An 18,150-nucleotide genomic window follows, 5' to 3' on the forward strand; every position below is an offset into this window, starting at 1 on the left:
GGAAGGGAGGGATAAGGGAGGGGTACAAATGAAAGAAAACTCAACAGCTGTTTAGCTGTACTAAACAGCAGCTCCTCTTTCAGGGACCTGATGGTGCCTGTCACTTCCTGACGCTGCCCCTGCAATTCACACATCCGACCACTAGATGGAAGCATCCTACCAGTCCAGCACCCAGCTGTGATCCCCATCCCCCCCCCCCCTTTTTTTTTCTTCTCCTCTTCTACTTGAGGGTTAAGAAGTACTCACAGGGCCTACTGCTGTTGCTCCCCCCCCCCTTTTTCTTTCCCCCACTCTAAATCTGCATCATTTGAAGTCCTAAATCTGGGCCATACCTTTTGGTGGACGCCCACATAAAATGGCCTAGAAGGAAATGTTTGCTCTCTGTCTACTTGCCTGTGCTGGCCTGAAACTCACCATGTTGATCCACCCACCTCTGTATCTGAGTGCTGGGATTAAAGACATACACCACCACACCCTGCCCATTTCTATTTTTAAAAAAACTAAAATTTTCAAAGTCCTTCCAACAAACTATGACAAGTGAAAGGCCTCTAAATTACTGAGGATCCTGTAAGGTGCTGAGAGGGGCTGGATTAGCATCAGCTGCCCTCGACTTATAGCAGTTTTCTGTTGATAGCAGATCTTCTTATATAACTAGTGTTAAATAGGGAAAGTACATAATTGTCTTCTCCATAGCTGAGACAGTATATCTAAAATCAACTGTCATGCAATCAATAATCTGATCAAAAACACTTATTTCTCAATGGAAATTTGGAATACATTACAGTTTAAGTTGATGCAGGTCAAAACAATACTGGCAACTACACAGTGACATCACAGAACAAAGGCTGACTTGTCATTTTAACGAATAAGAAATAGGTGGTAGGAACCGCAGTCCTGATTTTCAAGGCTAGGAAAGAACGCTGTCTTCAAGACAGGCTGGAAAAAAAGGTAGGAAGACTGTCCATGGGAAGCTGCCTTCCTGACACAACCGGCCTGGGCCATCCTGAACAGAGTCTAATCAGTGTTCCAGACAGAGGTGGGTCAAGTGTTGAGGGGAGAGCCTGGGAGGGCTCATTGTTAGCTGACAGCAGAAAAAAGAACACAGGAGGGCATAACCATCGCACCAGCAGACTTCTCCATCCGAGAAAAGGCACAGTGGAAAGCAGCCCCTGACTCCAAAGGACTGCTAGCCAGACACGGACCAGGACAGGCATTAGTGATTTTTCATTGAACTATATTGTCAAGTGAGGAAAATATAAACTTAATATAAGTCATTAGCCTATGTGGAAGTAACTTTTTTATGAATATTTATTCATTATGAGATAGCAAAAAGAGGTTTTACCTGAATATATCACTCCAAAAGCTACATCATCACTGTGATGGCTAATCTTGGTTGTCAACCTGACTACACTTGAAAGTATCTAAAACACAAGCAGTTTGGTGTACTTGTGAGGGATTTTTCTCGGTTGGATTATTTGAAGTGGGAGATCCACCCTAAATCTAGATCTTTGAGGTCAAAAGATTCACCTTAAATCTGGACCACACTTTCTTAGTGGCAGCCCACACAAAAGGACACAACAGAAGATGAAGCTTTGCTTTCTGTCTGCTTGTCCCCACTCTAGTAGTTAAGCCTTCTTCTTTGGGATTCCAAAGTGGACTGAAACAGGCAGCTCTCTAGGACCTCTCTGGGACTCCAGCCCCAGACTGGGACTGCTGATACATCTAGTCTCTGACTGAATAACTAAGGATCCTTGGCCTTTCTGTCGGGAAACAGATGGACCAGAAACTACCTGGACCACAGCCTGTAAGCCTCTCTAATAAATCCTTACTAATATATAAACATATATTAGTTCATTCTATCAGTTCTGTTCCTTAGAGAACACTAGTATAATCACCAAGAAACACAGGACGGCAAGACTATTAAAGACAAAGCCTTCCTACAAAGCTAGCTCTCATAAGAACCCCGGTCTAAAACCTGGCAGTTTGCTGAGTGGAAAATGGTACATGCTGGCCATGAGAAGTGGTTTTGTGTCAACTTGACACAAGCTACAGTCATCAATGGAAGGAGCCTCAGTTGAGGAAGTGCCTCCACGAGATCCAGCTGTAAGGCATTTTCTCAATTAGTGATCAGTGGGGGAGGGCCCAATCAATGGTGGGTGGTGCTATCCCTGGGCTGGTCCTGGAAGCTATAAGAAAGCAGGCTGAGCAAGCCAAGTGAAGCAAGCCAGTAAGCAACTCCCTTCCATTGCTTCTGCATCAGCTCCTGCCTCCAGGTTCCTGTCCTGCTTGAGTTCCTGTCCTGACATCCTTTGTTGACGAACAGCATCCAGCAATGTGGATGTGTAAGCTGAAAACTCTTTCCTCCCCAGCTTGCTTTTTAGTCATGATGTTTCATCACAGCAATAGAAACCCTAAGACAAGCCTGATGAGCAACTATTAGAGACTATGTCCAATACAGATTCTCAAGAAGCCTCCTGGCTGCCTGACTCTAGGGATTATGTCTTACTCTCTATGCCCTTAACAAATACCTAAGAGATACATAATTATGAACCTACAAAAAAAAAGCTGTGTTCACAGCTGTAGACAAACAAACACCTTTCCATGGCCATAACCACCCCAACCCTCTCACCCAGTAAAACATTTACAATTTACATTCCTTTTTAAACATGAAGGGGATGAGGTGAGGTCTCAACTTACCGGAAATTATTGCAGCCCAGCACCACACCAACTATGTTCTTGCCTATGTCATGCACATCACCTTTAACAGTGGCCAGCACAATGGTGCCTTGGTAAGGGTCCTGCAAAGTGAGGCAAGCAGTTGAGCATGGGTGGGGGGTCATCAGGGAAGACCATCTGGGTCTCAAGAGCCACACAGGTGATGGCTGAGGAATAAACACCAGAACCACCTCAAAGGCAGGTAGGGGACCCAGTAACAGTCTCTACTTGGAGCTCTGTGCCTCCCAGAAGTTCAAAAAAGGCCTGCCTAGTAGGTCAGCCCAGGGATTTCAACCAAGCTCACAGGTTCTAGCATCTGAAAGAGGGTCAACAGTCAGAGACACAGTGCTACAGCTGAAGACCACAGCCTTAACCCTGAAACTGCCAAGATATATTGCTGAGAGTTGGAAAGGGGAGTGTTGTGGAATATTTAACTATGTAAAGATTTGTTTCATTTGTTTATGCTGCAGAATATTACTTTAACTGTGTAAAGGTGTGTTACATTTGTTTCTGCTGCATTTGTTTAATTATGTAAAAAGGTGTTGCAAGGTTGTTTCACCTTGCCTGCCTAAGGCACCTGACTGGTCTAATAAAGAGCTAAGCGACCAATAGCTATTCAGGAGAGGGATAGGTGGGCAGAGAGGAGAAATCTAGAAAGGAGAAGAGAAAGGTGAGAATAAGGGAGAAAGAGAGAGGCCTAGGGCCAGCCAACTAGATGGAGTAGGACATACAGAAGAAAAGAAAGATAAAAAGCCTGAGGCAGCCGGGCGGTGGTGGCGCACGCCTTTAATCCCAGCACTCGGGAGGCAGAGCCAGGCGGATCTCTGTGAGTTCGAGGCCAGCCTGGGCTACCAAGTGAGCTCCAGGAAAGGCGCAAAGCTACACAGAGAAACCCTGTCTCGAAAAACCAAAAAAAAAAAAAAAAAAAAAAAAAAAAAAAAAAAAGCCTGAGGCAAAACATAGATGAAGAGAAACAGGTTAAATTTATAAGAGCTAAAAACGAGCATAAGATAAGGCCAAGCCATTCATAACTAATATTAAGTCTCCATGTCATAATTTGGGACTGGTTGGTGGCCCAAAAGAAAGCCTGCTACAAGGGAGGAACTGGCCAACTGCAGATTTCCCTCAAATTTTGAAAGCAGCCCAGTGCAGGGAATGTAGAAGCATCTTTTATTTTTCTAAAACAGTTCTTTTGTACACTGATGAAACAAGAAAATGGAAAGGAAAGGTATACAAGGCATGCATCATCTCTCTAATTCAGCCAACTGCAAATTTAGATTAAGAATTTAGAGTTCTAGGGACCAAAGTTGCCTGAACTACACAGGGCTCTAAATAGAGTAAAAAGCCTAGTGGTTGACTCTGGTGGTGTAGTCAGCAAGGATGACTGCTGTAAGTGGTACCAAGGGTACAACCAAAGAGTATTTGGGGAAGAGCTTTCTAAAAGCAAACGATACATTCAAAACACAAACATGGCCAACAAGATGATGCAGCAGGGGAAGATCTGCTGTGAAAACCTAAAGACCTGAGTTCAAGCCTGAGCTCACCCAGTAAAGGTGGAAAGAAGGCACCAACTTTTATGAAGCTTTACTGATGAGGCTCCCAGCCCCACAAAAACAAGAGTCTTCCAGGCCAGCTCCTGAAAAGGCTCCAGGCCTGGACAAAATGACTTGCCTCTTCTTCGACTGAACCATTAAGTACTCTGGCTTCTTCTCTTTCTTTTTCCATGAAAGGGATAAGGTGTCCAACAGCCTTCTTCATGACACGAGCTGACTTTATAACCTGGACAAAAGCAGAGTCAGGCATAATTAGCAAACCATCACATGACTGCCACTGTTGACCTGTGAAGCTTCAGGACCAATTAAGAATGCATAATTCAACAGTCCCAGATTTCTACAGTGAGCAAGATGAGGAATTAGATCCTTGAGGGGAACACCAATAAATGAGGCACAGCAAGAGGAAAACCAAACACAAACCGAAGGTTATAATTTCTGTTTCTCAACTTTCACTTAGTAGGTTTTTCCCCGCTGCCTAAAGTTCTTCTACTGTGTCTCTGAATTCTGTAGTCTTTTTAAGTTCCATGTCTCAACATGATGCATCACCATTATTCTATCCCCAGGATTTTAACTCACTCAAAATTGAGGCTTATGAAAGAAGAGGCTCTTTTAGCTTTTTATATGCTTCAGAGCCCCTAACCTAGATGCTCAGCAAGGATTTGTTAAATGATAGTTTTAAGTAGTTGCTTTAATAAAGAGTTCTATTTTTACTTAAAGAATAACATTTTAAGTCCCACTATTTAAAAGAGTAATATATTTTCAAAATATGCATTCTAAAGATGGTTACTGGCTTGTCAAGTCAAATGTTAGTATTAACATTACACTTATCTTGGGTAGGCACTAAGGTGAGAGGTGGCATGGAAATTCAGAACATGCAGATTATTAAGAATGTCTGCAAGCTTTCTAACCTCTACACACTCTAAGATGGACTGGCAAGAGATGGTTCCTAAATACACCCAGAGGAGGAGTGATCAGATAACACCGTCAAGCTCTGCCTATACTGAAAACTCAGAAAATACCCAAACTCACTATTTATTGAAAAATAGAAAAAGAGATTTGTTAAAATGTCTCTGTTTTGCCAACCTGAGGTAGAAACATTTTTCCAGCTCCGAAAAGATCACCAACCACTTTCATGCCATTCATTAGAGGGCCTTCAATTATATTCAGAGGTCGGGGGTATTTTTCCTGGTTTAACCTGGCTTCTTCAGTATCTTCAACAATGTGCTTTTCAATGCCCTTAAAAGAAAAAAAGAAAGAAAAAGGAGGGAGAGGGGAACAAACAAGTCATTGTATTAAGGTCAAAATCAAAGAATCAGGGAGATGCTTAAGAGCACAAATCCCAGAATCAGCCTGACAGAGTTTGAGTCCTGCTTCTCATCACTAACGCAGGTATTTATTAAGTTTGTTTCCTCACAGAATCACAATAGTATCAACCCTGTGTTTATTTTGACAATCACCGTGATGTCATTTATTTACAATGTCTAGCTAGTAATAGGAAGTAACTAAAAAAAAAAAAAGGTATTAGTGAGACTTCACTATTAGTGAAGGATCAGTGGTAAAGTAGGTGCATATCATGTGTGATATCAATCCTCAGCAACTGATTATATGCTAGTAAATAAGCATCTCTATAAAATCAGTATTTATCTGCTCAATGAGGTGTGGTGATGCACTCAGGAGGCGCTAGCAAGTAGATTCTCTGTGAATTCAAGACCAGCTTGATCTACATGGTGAGTTCCAGGCCAGCCAGGGACACACAGTAAGATCCTGTCTCAAATAAATAAAGAAACCAGTTATCTTCTCTTATTATATATGACACTAATGGCTAGAACAGGATTGAACACTAGAAAGGCTCTCAGGTGACGTTTAAAAAAAAAAATGGAACTTTCTCCCCTTGACTTGCCTGGCCTTTGCTGACAAGCCTCTAAAGCCGAGGATACTCAAGGATTGTAGCTACAAATGAATAGTCCAAAAACTGAAGACTCTTAGGAGGTCTAAGAATTAAAAGTTAAATTCTAGAGCCTTTTTTAAAAACACTCTGGAATTTTCCAGGCTCACAAATGTGGAAACTGATATCTTACCTAAAATTCTATCTATTGTGGAAGAGCCATTACTGTCCTGCTGACTGACCTAAAGGAACCTGGTTTAGAGAGGGTTCTCAAGCTCAGAACTACAATTGCCTGGGCAAGTCCTTGCTGTGTATGTGAGCCTATCCTGTGCATTGCAGCCACTGAGTTCCAGAGCATCTTCCACCCCATCTGTGAAAACTGGACACATCTTTAGACACTGTTAAACGGCACTGGGAAACAGACCCCTGCAGGTTAGGAATCAATGGTCAGAAGTCTAGGGCAGCGCCCCCTCCACCTGCTGTCAGCAATGGCACCAGGGTGCCATGAGTCACCAGGCTTCCTGTACAGGCTCATGTACTCACCTTCACGAGAGCATACTCAAGACGCTCTTCAATGGAGCCATTCCTCCACTCATCTGTCTGGATGACTTTCTTCCCTCCTTTGCCATGAGTCTGAATTAAAATTAAGACCAAAAAGTAAGTATAAATGATACATAGTGAACTATCTGCAGCAAACAAAAAAAGAAAGAAAAAAAGGTCTCTTAAAAAAATCAATTTAGAGCCGGGCGTTGGTGGCGCACGCCTTTAATCCCAGCACTCGGGAGGCAGAGCCAGGCGGATCTCTGTGAGTTCGAGGCCAGCCTGGGCTACCAAGTGAGCTCCAGGAAAGGCGCAAAGCTACACAGAGAAACCCTGTCTCGAAAAACCAAAAAAAAAAAAAAAAAATCAATTTAGAAAAGTCTAAGTTCAGAATACTAAAGCAATCTAGACAAGGTCTATTTCTCCCTCCTTGACCTAACTGCAATACCTTCTCTAAAGCACTATAAAAACCATGACAATGATGATTAATGATGCAGAGACACGAGTCTACATTTTTTCCTATTCTACAATAAAGGTCCAGTAGCTACCAGTGAGTGATAAATTCTAAGGCAGGGAAAGCCACCCTTGGGATACTTTTTCCTTTACCTGGGCGTATCGTAAGAGTTTCTCAGTAGCCTCAGAGTCTCTGTTCCAGATGAGGTCTTCACAGAGCTGAAGAAGGTCCTTTTGGATATCATCATACACAGGGAGGTTGCCAGCATTGACTATGCCCATGTCCATACCAAACTAAGGGCAATATAAAGGAAAATGAGACTTTTTTCTGACATCCTAAATCGGGGATCAGAGAAAAATGCTTTATAATATAGCTGGTCACTATTCAGCACTGCTGTAGTGTAAAAGCGCCCTAGACAAGACACAGGAGAAGGGAGGAGGGCACTCTGCTCCACTGAAGCTTCATTTAAAGATAGAAGAGGCCAGGTATCCTGCAGGACTGTCTTTAAGCCTGCTGTACGTCCAAGTCCAGTGCCATCATTTCTGTTTCAATTCTTTGAAAGATCTTGCATGTGTTTACAATGTATGTGCATATGTATATGTGTGTGTGTGTGTGTGTGGATACACACGTACCATGGCACATGTATGGGGGTCAGAGGACAACTGTAGGTGTTGGCTCTTGCCTTTCGTTTTGTTTCAGACAGGGTCTCTTGTTCACCACTGGACATGCTAGGCTAGCTGGTCCTACAATCTTCCAAGGATTCTGCCTCCATCTCTCATTCACCAGTAGGAGCTACTACTACACTAAGTTTCACAGAGGCTGTGAAGTTTCAACTTCAGTCCTCGGGCTTTGTACAGCGAACACTTCACCCACCCCCAGAGCCATCTTCCCAGCACCTAAACTGAAGTTGGTTTCACCATACCTTGATGGCATGGTAAAGGAAAACACCATGCATTGCTTCTCGAATGGCTTCCATCCCTCGGAAGGAGAAGGACAAGTTAGAAAGACCTCCACTTATTCTGACTCCTGGTAATGTTTCCTGGAAAAGTGTAAAAACATGAAAAGATTCTCTTATTTTGTCAAAAGCCACCATCAGTCATACCTTGTAAGCTCTGTACACAGGAGAAGTAAAAAAAAGTACAGAATAACTCTGAGCTTATTACTAGGCCAAGAACAGTTTGCCACGTAACTGTGTCAAGTAATCTGGTTCCTCTTTAGTTTATATAGATATATCTCGCCTTTTACAGTGTCACTTCTAAGTACTTCCTAAGTAGCTTTTCCTAATAGACTTTAGCCTTTGTAGGAAAAATATCAAATCCTATTTTTACCTCTATCTCTATAACGACCATCATAAGTCATGAAAATGAGTTACAAGAAATGTTTGCTGGATAAATGACCAGGAAGGGAAAAAGAGACAGAAAGCAAAAGATTATGTGCATGCATCTATAAATGTGCATGTGCATACATTCCTGAGCCTTTCAAAGCCGGAAGTCTTCAGTAACAAGCTCTCTAGTTCAACATCAACTTAACAAAATACAGAAGAGCAAAGGCAACTGAGATGCCTAATACAATATCAAGCATTAGCCATAACAGTAACTCTCAACACAGGCCTAAGTGTCAGGAAAACAGCTTGCCATTGTCTGGCCATTCCACCCCTAAGCTACAGAGAAACTCAGGTATATGTGCTTAACTCAGGCATATGGGCCTAACACGTTAGATTGGTGCAAAAGTAATGGCAGGTTTCATTGTGGAAATTTGTTCCTTAATGTTGAAATACATTCTTGGTAAGTTTGGTTATGGTAAGAAAAAAAAAATGCAGTTCTGCTTTATGGGGTTTTTGCTAATGATTTATTACTTGCTTTTTTAAATATTTATTTTATGCTATGCATGCCTGCAGCTGGTACTGGTCAAAAGAAAGGGTCCATTTCTTCTCCATGGTATCATTTGACTACACATCACACAACCAATGCTTCAAAAGTCAAGAACTAGCTTATGAAGTCTTTGCCTTATCCACCATATTCACCTGATCACTTACCAACAGACTGCCATTTCTTCAATCATCCTGATAACTTTTTAAAGGAAAAAAATTTCTACAATCAGCAGGACAGAGAAAATTCTTTCCAAGAGTTACTGAATCCTGAGGCACTGACTTTTAAAGAAGTGTTTATTACATTTATGTATGTATGTATGTATGTATGTACATATGTATGTACGTATGTACGTACGTATGTATGTATGTATGTATGTATTTGGAGCAGTATGCAGACAATCCAATGTGTATGAAGAGGTCAGAATACAACTTGCAGGAGTCAGTTCTCACCTTCCCTATTATGTAGGATCTAGGGACTGAACAGACCATCAGCTTGACTGATACCAAATGCCTTTACCTGCTGAACCATCTTCACGGCCTGTAAAACACTGATTTTTTTTTTTATGCTAAGAGAATTAAAAAATTTATTTCTCATTGGTAAAAACAAGTTGGTTATAATGGTTCCTATTTTGATTAATGAAGGTATGTTTGAGTCTAGCTGTGATTTAAAATTTACCATCTGAAACCGCAATTAATTTTGCACCAACCTAATACAAGAATGTTCCCAACTGTTGAACAGTGAAATGGCTAGTCGTGGCTCAGGCAAATAATTATACACTAGGAAAAATGAACAAATACAGCCATAGCAATACAAATGAAATTCAAAACGAGGCTGATGTGGGCCTGGTGGCACTGGAGAAGGGTTGGGCAGGAGGCTGATAAGTTTAAACCAACCTAAGCTACATAGTCAGACCCGGTCAAAAAAAAAGAAGCTGAATAGGGGGAAAACAGCATAAGCAATTTATGATTTGAATTACATTAAGCTCAAAAAGTGGCCAATTTATACTATGTGGACATACACCTAATTCTTGCAATTCCCTAATAGTTCTGTCCTCACAAGTAACATAGCAGCTGGCAGCCTCTGGTCCTATGTTCTCACCTCATCAACATACAGCCTTGTTTTGTGTGTCTGTTGAGAACATACTATGGGCTGGAGATGGCAGAGCGGTCAAGAGTGCAAACTGCTCTTGTAAACAGACAACAGTGCACCCACACTGGCTCACAACAACCTCCAACTCCAGTGTCAGGGAATCCAACACTCTTTGGCTTTCTGGGCACTTGATATAAGTAGTACACAAAAACCCAACCAGGCACACATACATATATATAAATAAAAATGAATAGATATTTAAAGACACTTTATTTGGCGTGCACATCTTAATTATTAAGACTAAACTCATGACCAGCAGCCCTGTGACTTATGTCTGAATGAGGCTTATTCAACAAGCATTTTCTCTACTAGACACACCATAGGTGTTCTGCACTTGTGAACACTAAAAAGCACTAGCACCAGGACTGAAGGGCATTTTCAAACAGGGAAATCACAAACAAAAAGCAAAACATAAAAGGGCACTGAATAGACTCATAAGACACCTGTTTACAGAGTAAGTGCTGACTGTCCCCAAGGTCATCCTCATCTGAGGATGTGAGTCAAGCCTACACAAGACTTGTCCACAGCTGACTACAAAAGCAGCCTGAGTACTGACTCAGGTCAAAACTAAATTTTAGAGCATACACTGGCAAGCACAAAAATCAATGGATATAAATGTAAACTAAACATGCATATAAGTAATAAAAGTATTACCAAAAACAATAATGAAGTCTCAGAACCATAGATATCAGAATGAAAGTTACTTCATGAAATTGAGAATAAGGCATACCCAGAAAAAGAGATGCGGCAGTAGCCTCATGCCACTTCAGAAAAGTGAAAGTTACTATATGGTTCATAACTACTTATCTACTATAGACTACAGACTATGTTTTCTATATTGTCATGTGTGTTATACACTATAATTAAAATAGCATTACATAAAAGATAAAAGTCCCTACATTTTAGAAAACTAAGGACAGGAACGTTCCTATTCTCAGCATATCAGTATGTGTTAGTTCTAAGCACACACTAAACCAAGGTGATAAATTTGAGCTGTGTCTTGGGTAAAGACAGCAAATACCCAGACTTACTTTAATGACTCTTGTTGCATGAATAAAATTGATAGCATACAAGTTATGTTCTTCCATTCCAGTACCAATGGTAAGAATGTTGGGGTCAAAGATGATGTCATTTGGATTGAAGCCCAGTTTTTCCACAAGTAGATGGTAGGCTCGGGTACACACACTGATTTTAACATCTGTTTCTGTTGCCTGAGAAACAAGCAGAAATGTCATTTACAATAGAAAAGCAAATTGTTGTCTATGGAAACAGCATGTGTCACTTATCAAAACCACTCAAATCTCAATGACTATTTCTTCGAAACCCAAATGTCAAACCTCTAAACATTCATCAACTTATCTCAGAAAGAATCAGTTAAAGACTTTGTCTTCAATACAACAATTTTATTCCTTATGTAAAAATTTCATAAATGATATATTAACAAAGTGGCTTTCTAAAGACAGATGTGGTTTAAAAATCAAATTCTACTAAAGACAGACAAAAAATAAGCAGCTGAGCATCACACCTGTCATTCTAGCACTGGAGAGGGTGAGGCAGAACTGTGACATGTAGGGGCCACCCTGCATTACACACATGAGTGTCAAGTCACTGTGGGCTAACAACGGGAAAGAGTTCCTCAAAGTGCCCTGCTTCTCCTCACCTGCCTGCAATGTGCCTCTCACACAAACAACACTGCTGTAGCTTTCTTGGGTCTTCCTTCAAGGAAGACTCAGGGACATGTGTAGTGGGTATCCATTCCAGCTTTGATCTGGAAGTTCCAACCCCCACTGAGGCTTCAGTAACTGTTACACCTACAAGGCGGAGCCAAGAGAGGATCCTGAAGACCCAAGATCCGGATGGGCTGGCTCTCTTGGTTCCTGGACCCAGGACACTGAAGGTAGACCGAGCAGAGTTTTCCAGAGAACACTGCTGGATTGTGCCACACCTATCCCAGACACTGCAACCTATCCCTTCACTTGTAAGTTACCCCACAAAATAAACCTCCCTTTTAACTATGTGGAGTAGCCTTAATAATTTCACCAATATCTGGCGCCCAACATGGGGCACCATTTGTAACTAGAGTTTTCCTGGTCCTGCCTGGCCCACAGTCAGGACAAATCTCTCTCACCTGCCAGGAAGTAGAAGGCAGAGGGGAGAGACACTGCCAGCCGCCGCCATGACAAGCAACATGTAAAAGATACCGGTAAGCCATAATCCATGCGGCAACTTATAGATTAATAGAAATGGGTTAATTTAAGATATAAGAACTAGATAACAAGAAGCCTGCCACAGCCATACAGTTTGTAAGCAATATAAGTCTCTATGTGTTTACTTGTTTGGGTCTGAGCAGCTGTGGGACTGGAGAGTGAGAGAGATTTGTCCTGACTGTGGGCCAGGCAGGACCAGGAAAACTCTAGCTACGGACATGCATTTATTTACCACACAAACCTACTAGAACACATGCTTGGTACCACATGATCAAGCTGCAAATACAAATTAGTGCTGGGCATAATGGCCTACATCTTTCATTTCAGTACCTGGAAAGCAGAGACAAGTGAATCTCTGAGTTTAAGGCCAGCCTGGTCTATACAGTGAGTTCCAGGACAGCCAGGGCTACATAATGAAACCCTGTCTCCTTACAAACAAAAGCTAGAAAGATGGCTTAACAGTCAAGAGCACTTACTCCTCCTCCTAAGGACCCAAATTTGGTCCCCAGCGCCATCAAGGAGGTTCACCACTTGAATTCCAGAAGACCAGACTTCTTTCTTTTGGTCTGTAGACACTGCTCTCACATGGTGTACATATATACATATATGCAGGCAACATTCATACACATAAAATAAAGTCTTTTTAAAAGACTTACAAATTATCATCATCCTTCTCGGCAGGATCCTAAAACACAAAACACATCTGGCAAGGTCCTTCCTCCCTGCTCCTCAGCCCATCACCCTCAGCCAGGGCCTCTCCTCCACCTCTGCCCCACCATTTGCCCTCACTCCTCACTGCTCCTGTAATTAAAACCTGCCATGCTCTTGCTCTCAGAGCCTTCCATTTCCATCTATTGCTGCCAACCCTGAACACACAAGGCCTAACTGTACTTCACAGCTCACAGGTACAGAGTCAGCTGTCCCTTCAGAGACTGCCTTATCACTCCCTCCAAATCAGCACACCACCACCCTTCCCACCTCCTCCTTTTCTTGAAGTATCTCTTTCCAGATACCTTATTATTATTCTCGGTTGTTTTATTCTCTATTATTATCTCCACTAGCTAGAACGCCTGTCTTACTGATCCCCGGAGCCCAGAGCAGGGCCTGCTAAAATATGTGCTCAAAACTATGTTGAAGGAATGAATGAGGCAGTGAATGAATGCTACTTTTACAAAGTGTTTCTCAGCTTTGCCAAGGAAGCTCATTTCAGATCAAATCCCCAAATGGCATACCCATCAAATTACATTCAGAATTTCTGACTGTTGTTGATCCTATGTGCTCTGGAGGTTGGCAGAAGAAAAAAACAGTAGTTTTTTCTTACCTACATTTTCATATTTCATGGTACTAGTTACCCACTGTCATCTGTAGTCTAAAAATATTAAGTGAAAATTAACAGTTCCTAAGTTTTTAATTTCATGCCACTCTGAAAAGTGTGAAGAAACTTCACATCTCCTGCTCCATCCCACCTGGGACATGAGTCATCTTTTTGTCTAGCATCTACTCACTGAATACATGCTCACACAATCCTTTCTTCATTTATTTGAGACAGGGTCTCAGTTCTGCAGTCCTGGATGACCTGAAATTTACTGATACCCTAGAACCCTCAGAGTCCCACCTGCCTCTGCCCCTAAAGTGATGGAAATAAAGGAACCACCACACCTGGCCCATGACCCTTTACTCAGTGCTGAGCACAGGACTGATGATGCTGACAAGGGGGATACACCAATCAGAGGCTATAAAGCACTCTCTGTAAGTAAAACCGTGAAAAGTACAGGAAGGTATTTTGAGAAAAATGGACACTACAGTATAATGTTAGTTAATTTTTCACTGATCCTAACTTGCAAGCTTTACTACATAGGTATGCATGTGTAGGAAGAAGTACAGTGTGTATAGTACAGGAAAGGTAAGGCTACGTTACTGTGCTGGCTATCACTTCATAAGAATACATAATAATTATGAGGGTCAATTCTAAATCAATGTGGAAACAGATGTTCTTGAAACATGACTGATCTCACTGAAATACGAAGGAGCTGCATGGTGGGAAGATCCCACTCTAGGAGAGGAGCAGTAAGGCTACTGAAGAACTGGTTCTGACCAGACACTTGATGAACTTCAGGGAGCTAGCTTCAGTAACCTCATTTGATTGGAAAATAAGAAAGTACAGTCTGACTCTCAGGTCAAAACGGTGGGCAGACCTGCTAATGCAGTGTCAAGCAAGTGGCTGGATGCTTTCGAAAATGGTATTATAATGCTGCAGGATTCAACAAACTGGGGGTAATGCGAGATGATACAATATGTGAAGACTGAAGATGTGAAAGAAGCCATAAGAAGGCTTCCTGAGGATCTTTATAATGACAGAATGTTTCAAATTAATAGAGCCCTGGACCTGACCAGGAGGAATCAGATATTGCCTAAGGAACAGTGGACAAAATATGAGGAGGACAAATTATACCTTGAACCCTATCTGAAAGAGGTTATTTGGGAAAGAGAAGTAAGAATGGGCAAAGAAATGATCTTGTAGTTGAGATCTGTGGATGTGCCTGGTCTGAGCATATTTTTATGAGGTTGTTTCAACCTGAATCACAATTTAAGAATTATTTGCTCTGCAGATGCCTCGCTTTAAATAAATGTCTATTGTAGCCATTAAAAAATAATAATAATAAAAAGTAAGCACAGTCTGAAGCCAGGCAGCAGTGGCACATGCCTTTAATCCCAGCACTTGGGAGGCACAGGCAGGAGGATCTCTGTGACTTCAAGGCCAGCCTAGTCTACAAAGCAAGTTCCAGGACAGTCAGGGCTATAACAAAGATAGAAACCCTGTCTCAAAAAACAAAAAAAAAGAAGAAGGAGGAGGAGGAGGAAAGAAAAAGAAAGGAAGGAAGGAAGGAAGGAAGGAAGGAAGGAAGGAAGGAAGGAAGGAAGGAAGGAAGGAAGGAAAAGAAAGAGAGAAAGAGAAAGAAAGAAAGAGAGAGAGGAAAGAAAGAAAGAAAGAAAGAAAGAGAGAGAGAAAGAAAGAGAAAGAAAGAAAGAAAGAAAGAAAGAAAGAAAGAAAGAAAGAAAGAAAGAAAGAAAGAAAGAAAGAAAGAAAGAAAAAGCAAGCAAGCAAGCACAGTCTGGTAATTTCTATCTGAGCCAACTTGGGCACTGTATAGAGTGGGGTGTGGTGTAGCTCCCTACCTAAAACATCATAGACATGCTCTCACAACAGGAATTCACTTCCAGGGACAGAGCAAATACCCTATAACCTCTCTACAGGCCCTTGTCAAATTGTTCTCCTGACATCTGGCCTAGTCTCTGACCCAAGAACAGTCCCTAGATTCTGGCCATCAAGTAAAGAAATAGACCTCAGAGTAAGGTCTGGGAGAGGCCTCTGTGGGGAGCAGGCCCTATCGGACATCATGTTTGGCACTGTAAAACTCACATGCTGGTCAGTCTCGGTTACCCTTCAAGAATTCACAGACCCACGTGAAGCTCAGCAGAACAGGATGAAGGATCTGTTAATCAGGCAGAGTTCTCAGCTATGAGGGGCTTTTGCTTGTTTGTTTCATAGTAATGGTATCCTAAACCAGCTGAATCAGCATCCTGAGGCTGGTTCCAGCAATTCAGAAGCCCTTAGTGATGTTGCCCAGCCAACACTGAGAAGATCTGACCCCTTTTAGAGATTTGTTGAAAACCCTACTCTGCAGTGGCAAATATTAAGGTCTGGATGAAACAAGAGCACTTTCTAACAGGGGCAGGGGGTCAAGGGACCCACTCAACTCCCATTCAGAGAGGGAAATCCCAAGAGTGTGCTAGAAGCTGGAGCACTGAGCCCGGGCAGTATGTCACCTACATGCTTTGCTCTTCTTCCTATGTGATGGTAAAAGTGCAGGACTTGGGCTCTTCTTATCCCTGCCATAAAAAACAATCTCTGAAGGTATTCTGGGAATGTCTCTTTCTGACACAAGGCATTTATAAGCCATCTTGTAATGAAAGGCAAAGAATAGAAGTAATCATGTCATCATACCCAGGGATAGTTATCTATTGAAGCCACTAAAAAGGAGGGACCTGAAATGCAGAGGTTGACCTCAGGTTTAAGCAAAGTTCAGAGAAGGTCAGAACAAGAAGTCCGAGGTCAGGTCACCTTCTTTAAAGTCAAAGTCCACTAAAAACAAACCCTCCAGACTTCAGTCTCCCAGAGACAGAATTCATTTTAATAAACCTATACCACCCACAAAAATCCAAGATACTCAACTAGAAAACAGCATCAGTTTATCCAAAACAAATGCATATGTATCACTGGGAACTACCATGATATGTACAGCTTCCATGGCCTCAACCTGGCTCTGCAGCACAGATGTGAGATGCCATTTATCAATCTTCTCATTTTTTTTTCTTTGATGAAAGAAACTAATTACTGCTTCACTATTCCCTTAAGCATAGAAATCGTGGTATCTCCTCACAGGCTCATTGTCTGTTTGTACCCCTATGTAAGTTGGCCATTCAATCCCTCTGTCCATTCTATTAGGGACATTCTGTTCTCTGACATACAGAAACTACATCAACTTACTAATAATACCATATCTTCTGCCACATAAAGTTTTACATTTCTATGTGAAAAGATTCATCAGTTTTCTTTTTCACATCTTGAGATCAGCAATAGCTTCTACATGAAAATTTTAATGATCTCCTATATATTGTTCAGGATTTTTTACATTTCAATCTTTAATTTTTTTATTTTATTTTAGAATACAGTAGGATGTGATGCTAGTGCTGAGTGGTGGGACCTTTAAAAACTGCCTAGCAGGGCTAGAAAGATGGTTCAGCAGTTAAGAGCACTTGCTGCTCTTACAGAGGACCGAGGTTTAGTTTCCAGCATTCACATGGCAGCTCACAACCATCTATAACTAGATCCAGGGAATCCAACATCCTCTTCTGACAACCATGAGTACTAGACATGTACATACTGCAGAGATAACACTCACACACATAAAATATAATGAATGTAAAAGTGGGAGAAGTGACTAGGTTTGAGGGCTCTTCCTTCTTAGATATGTAATGTTGTCATCAAAGGGATGGGCTCACTGCCAAAAAGTGGATTTTTTATAAAACCAAGTTCCACCCTCCCTTGCTCTTCCTCACCTTTTCTCTGCCCCCTCACTAAGGGACAAAGCAGCCAAAAAGCTCTCAATTTTTTAGCCTCCAGAACTGTGAGCCAAATAAATTTACAGTATTTTAAAATTACCAAGTTTGTGGTTGTGGTGGTTTGAATGAGATTAGCCTCCATAGGCTCATATATATGAATGCTTGGTCCTAAGTTTGGAAGGATTAGGAGGTGTGGCCTTGTTGGAGGCATGTAACTAGGTGTGGGTTTCCAAAAGGGAAGCCTGCCTGCTGTCGGGCTCCTTACCATGAAAGATGTGGACTCTAATCCTTTGCAATCGTGACCCCAAATTAAATGATTTCTTTTTTAAGTTGCTTTGGTCATGGTGTTTTACCATAAAAATAGAAAAGAAACTAAGATAGTGGTATTGTACTACAGCAGCACAAAATGATTTAAGTCAGGACTCTACTTTTTTTTTCTTCCAAATGTAAAACCAGCTGTCTGTCCCAACAACTTAGTAAATAATTCAACCCTTCCTTATTGATGTAAAGACTGTACAACATATCAGATTTCAGAAGTGTATTATGAATATATGTGTAAACTTGAGTGGACAGATAAGCACATGTACATGTTTGTGTGTATACACATACAGCTATTTCAGACCTGGTTTTCTCCCACTGCTTTCTCACTGGG

At 41.6% G+C, this 18,150-nt stretch overlaps 1 protein-coding gene across 2 annotated transcripts in view; it reads right to left on the reverse strand.

Annotated features, from left to right (window-relative positions):
- Positions 1-18,150, reverse strand: part of Mtr (5-methyltetrahydrofolate-homocysteine methyltransferase) — an 85,353-nt gene that overhangs the window by 24,233 nt on the left and 42,970 nt on the right. For both annotated transcript variants that reach the window (XM_042278219.2, XM_006980164.4), the window contains exons 16-22: positions 11,199-11,378; positions 8,070-8,186; positions 7,300-7,440; positions 6,697-6,786; positions 5,352-5,504; positions 4,387-4,494; positions 2,698-2,798 (exon numbers count right to left, since the gene is read on the reverse strand). In XM_042278219.2, coding sequence (XP_042134153.1) covers positions 2,698-2,798; positions 4,387-4,494; positions 5,352-5,504; positions 6,697-6,786; positions 7,300-7,440; positions 8,070-8,186; positions 11,199-11,378 — 890 coding nt within the window. The remainder of the gene's footprint in view (positions 1-2,697; positions 2,799-4,386; positions 4,495-5,351; positions 5,505-6,696; positions 6,787-7,299; positions 7,441-8,069; positions 8,187-11,198; positions 11,379-18,150) is intronic.

This window comes from Peromyscus maniculatus, chromosome 5, assembly GCF_049852395.1.
Source record: "Peromyscus maniculatus bairdii isolate BWxNUB_F1_BW_parent chromosome 5, HU_Pman_BW_mat_3.1, whole genome shotgun sequence".
In the NCBI taxonomy this organism is placed as follows: domain Eukaryota; kingdom Metazoa; phylum Chordata; class Mammalia; order Rodentia; family Cricetidae; genus Peromyscus; species Peromyscus maniculatus.